Raw genomic sequence first — 5,159 nt, 5'->3', positions numbered from 1 at the left:
CATGTTTCTGACCTTGAACCAGGGTACTAATTGATTTGGAGTTTCCAAGAAATATGCCTATGGTAGGGCAGAGAAGAACATCAAATCAGTCTGTATTTCTGTCAGGACAAGTTGTCGGGAAGACTAGCAACCAAAATCCTAGGCTAGTTTTATTTGGTCATCAAAAAATGAAGTCTGTCTTGCCATACACAGAATTAAATCATAACTTGCATCAGTTTTTGTGAAGTTTCTGTCTTCCCTGGGGTTCAATGATAGTAATTCTGCTTTTCTTCCCACAGAGAAATGGAAACAAACATCTCACAAGCCTTCCAGAAAGAACTCACCTGCTTCATCTGCCTGAGCTGCCTTATAGAGCCAGTCACTGTAAGCTGTGGCCACAGCTTCTGTCGAGCCTGCCTCCATCTTTCCTGGGAAGACATCCAACTTCCTGTCCAATGCCCTATGTGCAGGGAACCATCTCAGAAGAAGGACTTGAGAACCAACATTGTTCTGAAGAAGCTGGTGTGCATTAGCAGACAAACCAGCCTCATGAAGGACCTGAGCTCTGAGGAGCATAAGTGTATGACACACAAAGAGACAAAGAGGATTTTCTGTGCTGAGAACAGGATCTTCCTCTGTCAACTCTGCTCTAACTCCCATGAGCACAGAGGACACAGACACTGTCCCATTGAAGCAGCTGCTGAGGGTCAAATGGTAAGTGATGCTGCTGAGAGAACTTCAAAGCTGGAGATAGGTAGGTTTAGCAAACCACAGGAAGATGCTGGTCCTCATTATGACAAAGGCACTGTTTTCAGAATGGTGGCACTTTATTATCATCTAATTAAGAAAAGTTGACTATAAGTATAAGCATCCCTTGGGAGACCCATGAGTGTAAAGATCATTTGTATTTCATGATACATTATGCCCAGGTCACTGGAAACTGCAATACTAAATTCCTATCTTTTAAAAGTGTCTATGACTGGAGACTAAATTAGAAAATATATATATTGGACTCAGCTAGAGAGAAGCATCTGGGAATCCCAGTCTTAGGCAAATTATCCAGACATTAGCCATAATTATTAATCACTATACCTGAACAAAGGGGTATGCTGTATTTTCTATTTCTATGTTCTGAAATGTAAAAGTCATAGTTACCAAAAGTAAAAAAAAGAAAGAGCAATGTGATCCTTTTACTCTCACTAAAGCAGTTGTATTTATTGCCTAAGAGTCTGTCCATCAGTACTATTAATGAAAAGTTGAAATTTATTGTTACAGGAACAACTTCTAAAACAAATGGCATCTTTATGGGAAAAGATCCTAGAAAATCAAGAGAATTTAAAGGCAGAGAACAGAATGACAACTCTGTGGATGGTGAGTATGAGATTCATGCCCAAAATCTGGTCGAGGCAAGTATTTTTCAAATTCATCATTCAAGATTTGAGTATAAGACATGGGATATAATACTAGGAAACGGTGTCTTGCTAGCCTCTAATTCTGACTGTACATGTAATAACTGTACATGGAAAGAATGGTCTGGCTGTGGCAGAAAAGCCTGAAACTAATGAGTGAATTGATGACAGTTCAGCACACTGCATTAGACTCAATGACTACACCATGAATTCTAATTACTACATGCAGAGTTTCATATATTTGTGAACATATGAATTATGAATCAATACCCTTTTTTCAGGCAGTTCTGCACCTCTAATACTGGTGAAAATGCTTAGGATCTGTTTGCCTGTGTAATCAATGAAGAAGAAATAAATGAAACCAAGGAATTTACATTTTACATTTTTTGAAATGTGGAGACAGTCAATCAGAGTCTATGTAGCAGAGTTCTAGAAGTCATTTGTGAAATTTAAGCATAGGAGTATGGAATGAAGGAGGATAAAATGCTTTGCAAATATGATTGAGAATGTTCCTTTTTCTTCAGGACTACTTGACTCTTCGGGAAGAAATGATCAGGACAGAGTATAGGAAACTACATCCACTCTTCTGTGAAGAGGAAGAGAAACATATTGAGTCTATGAGAAATGAAGGCCAACGTGTTTTAGAGAAACTCAGGACAAGTGAAGCCATGATGATCCAAAAGAGAAAAGAACTAAGAGAAACATATCAGAAGCTGATGGCAATGTCCCAGGAGCCATATGTGGTCCTGCTGCAGGTGAGCATGGAGGAGTGCAGGAAAAGGCTTTTTTGTCTTAGGCCCACTTGGTGTTTGTTATTCTAAGATAGCTTTCAATATTCCCTGCATTTATGTTAGGGGGATTCATTTCAGCAATAATCTGGAGAAACTAAATTCTGCAATAATCTTGAAAGAACAAGCTTTTTGAAATTGTTGTAGTAAATTCCCCAAGGAATATGTACTAATTTTTTGCTTTTGTACCTTGCTTCTCTGAAAGCCCAAATTCAATATTTTTACTTCTACTTGGATATTATACACAATTGTAAAGAAAGCTATTACTTAATTTCTTCTGTTTGTAAGTTGTGTTTTTCAGAGTTCGTTAGGAGATTGATATTTTGAGGAAGGATCCTACTTGGTGGTGCATGATAGCCTCCCACTCACAGTAATTCTCAGGCCTCTAACCATGCAAGCTCAGGGAAAGTTACCTTTGCAGACAGGTGGAGGTTCAAAAGCAATGTACAATCAACACCTATGTCCTTCTAAAATTTTACTTTCATCTGATTTCATCAAGAATTCAAATTGTGTCAATCTGATTCATTGGCATTATCCTGAGACATAAATATAATTTACCAGGATAGATAGGTGTGATGGTGACTCACATTTATGAGAACTTTATAAACAAATATTATATGCCATTCCTCAGAAATCTGAGTTTTTCTTTTTTGTCTGCAGGTTTTGGATGACATAATCAGAAGGTGAGTTTAGCCATCAGTGCAAGCCAGGATACCCTGAAATATGCTATAAAATAGACCAATCTGCCTTAGCAATGTGCAGATAACTTTCACATAGAAAATACTCAATTGTTTGTGTATGATGTGTTTGGGATTTTTTTTATTTGATTTGTTATATTTATGTGTGTTTGAGTGTGCATCCACCTGTGCCACTGCACATATGTGCAGGTCAGAGGACAACTTTCAGGAGACAGTGTTCTTCTTCCATCAAGGGTTCCAAGGATTCAACTCAAGTTGTCAGGCTTGTGTAACTAGGGATTTATTTATCCCCTGAGCCATTAGCTGTACTTGGAGTGAGGTTTTTTCTAATCACTCTGATGATATCTTTAGCACCAGGTAGATCAATATTTTCTTCTCCTTGCAGGAATGAGTCATTGCAGCTGAGCATGCCACAGGCTGTGAAACTAGAACTCAACGCCCTACCCATCACTGGACTGATTGAAAATTATAAGCACTTCCAAGGTGAGTGTCTCCACTGATAAAATGACCAGAGGTCCCTCTCAATAATGTGATAACCTTTGCAATTATTAAAATATTTTAACTTTACAGAAACATGACTAGGTAAGTCACATTCTAATCCTATTGAATCACGTGGTCATCTTACAAATAAACAAACATAAATGAATACCAATATCATGTTGTATGATATAGTGGCTGAAAGAGAGCATCAATTGTTCCTTGAGACATAAAGGATGGGTAAATAATTCAGGACAGCCTAATTCAATTTTAGTGCACTCAGTGATGGAGATATTTGATTATTTTCCTGTAAACTCTTCAGCAATTAATTTTTTTCTTTTCTTTGTTTTTGTTTTATTTTGTTTTGTTTTGTTTTTGAGACCAGGTTTCTCTGTATAGCTTTGCGCCTTTCCTGGAACTCACTCTGTAGCCCAGGCTGGCCTCAAACTCACAGAGATCTGTCTGGCTTTGCCCCTCGAGTGCTGGGATTAAAGGCGTGCGCCGCCACCACCCAGCAGCAATTAATTTCTTATACTGGATTTAACTCCATAGATTAAAAAAGGCTCCCTCCTCTACAGCATCTAACATTCTGTTTCTTGTGGAAATCCTTTACTTTGATGTATTTGAGCCATACTTAACCTCAAGTCTTAGCCTTCTCTTTTTAACTCCAAGAAGACTCTATGGAACTTTCTCAACTGAGAAATATAAACGGTCAGTTTAACTAAAATATTGACTCTTCCAACAGTGCACATCTTCTTTGAAAATATAATTGTACTCTATTACAAGATGAACCTATTTAATGTTATGAGGAGATTCATCTTCACACCTCACCATAAGGATACATCTGTGAATTCTGCTGGATCCTGCTTGGCTTGCTGGGGATCACAGAGCTTCATCTCAGGGAAATATTACTGGGAGCTGGAATTGAAGGACTCTTGGGATTGGGCTGTGGGGGTCTGTAAGGATTCCTGGTTAAGGAGTAGAAACCAAATGAATGAATGTGAAGGTGCCTTTCTTCTTGTGTGTGTGAAGGAGGGTAATCAATACAGTCTCCTCACCACATGCCCAGTTTTCCAACACTACATAGAGAAGCCACTGGGCCGAGTTGGTGTATTCCTTGATTGTGAGGATGGATGTTTAAGTTTCATGAATGTTGCCAAGAGTTCCCTCATATACAGGTATCCTCCTGACACCTTCAATTATCCTGTCAAGCCTTACTTCTCCAGGGGCCAAACATGAGCATATGAAGCTGTAATCCAGTACTTTAGTGTTTTTAAAGTATTTCCTGCTGTAATGTTACCCAATTTATTGCTATTAAATATTAAAATGCTATTAAATGAAAAAGATGGTAGACTATGTTTCCTTTTCATCAATGGTTCACATATTCCCCAAAGAGCACTTCATTTCAATGTAGTTTTTCTTTGTTTATTTATTTTTGCATATTTGCTAGAAGTACTCATTTAGTAATTAGACTTAGAGTATGAAACAGAGACTAGTCTTAGGAACTAAGGGTGTAGTTTAGAGTTAGAAAGCTCTTTTTAAGTATCCTCAGGACCCTCAGTTGGATCTAGCACCATAAAAATATGATGTACCTGTGGGATCCTATTTAATGGTGTCAAGCATGCTAATTTTTTTTAAATTTATTTTAATTTATTTTGCAATACAATTCAGTTCTACATATCGGTCACGGATTCCCTTGTTCTCCCCCCTCCCGTCCCCCTCACCTTCCCCCCAACGCCCCCCCCCCCATTCCCATCTCCTCCAGGGCAAAGCCTTCCCCACAGACTGAGGTCAACCTGGTAGACTCA

General features: G+C 38.5%; 1 protein-coding gene across 1 annotated transcript; it reads left to right on the top strand.

Moving 5' to 3' along the window:
• The first annotated feature begins 282 nt into the window (after window positions 1–282).
• Window positions 283–4,590, top strand: LOC128105331 (tripartite motif-containing protein 43-like). Its single transcript, XM_052730394.1, has 6 exons — window positions 283–693; window positions 1,255–1,350; window positions 1,913–2,143; window positions 2,837–2,859; window positions 3,260–3,357; window positions 4,097–4,590. Exons 1-6 carry the CDS (start codon window positions 283–285, stop codon window positions 4,588–4,590), a joined length of 1,353 nt encoding a protein of 450 aa, XP_052586354.1.
• The last annotated feature ends 569 nt before the right edge of the window (window positions 4,591–5,159 follow it).

The sequence above is a fragment of the Peromyscus californicus genome, unplaced genomic scaffold (genome assembly GCF_007827085.1).
Source record: "Peromyscus californicus insignis strain IS unplaced genomic scaffold, ASM782708v3 Scaffold_11__1_contigs__length_118956290, whole genome shotgun sequence".
Classification (NCBI taxonomy): Eukaryota; Metazoa; Chordata; class Mammalia; order Rodentia; family Cricetidae; genus Peromyscus; species Peromyscus californicus.
The sequence above is the reverse complement of the archived record's forward strand: the minus strand, read 5'-3'. Positions and strand labels throughout refer to the sequence as shown.

What these genes read in the sequence shown, in the direction of transcription:
- LOC128105331 (XM_052730394.1), top strand. Translation starts at nt 283, where the DNA reads ATGGAAACAAACATCTCACAAGCCTTCCAGAAAGAACTCACCTGCTTC. An exon ending in CAGCTGCTGAGGGTCAAATG is followed by an intron (nt 694 to 1,254) that starts GTAAGTGATGCT and finishes TTATTGTTACAG; the next exon opens with GAACAACTTCTAAAACAAAT. An exon ending in CATATGTGGTCCTGCTGCAG is followed by an intron (nt 2,144 to 2,836) that starts GTGAGCATGGAG and finishes TTTTGTCTGCAG; the next exon opens with GTTTTGGATGACATAATCAG.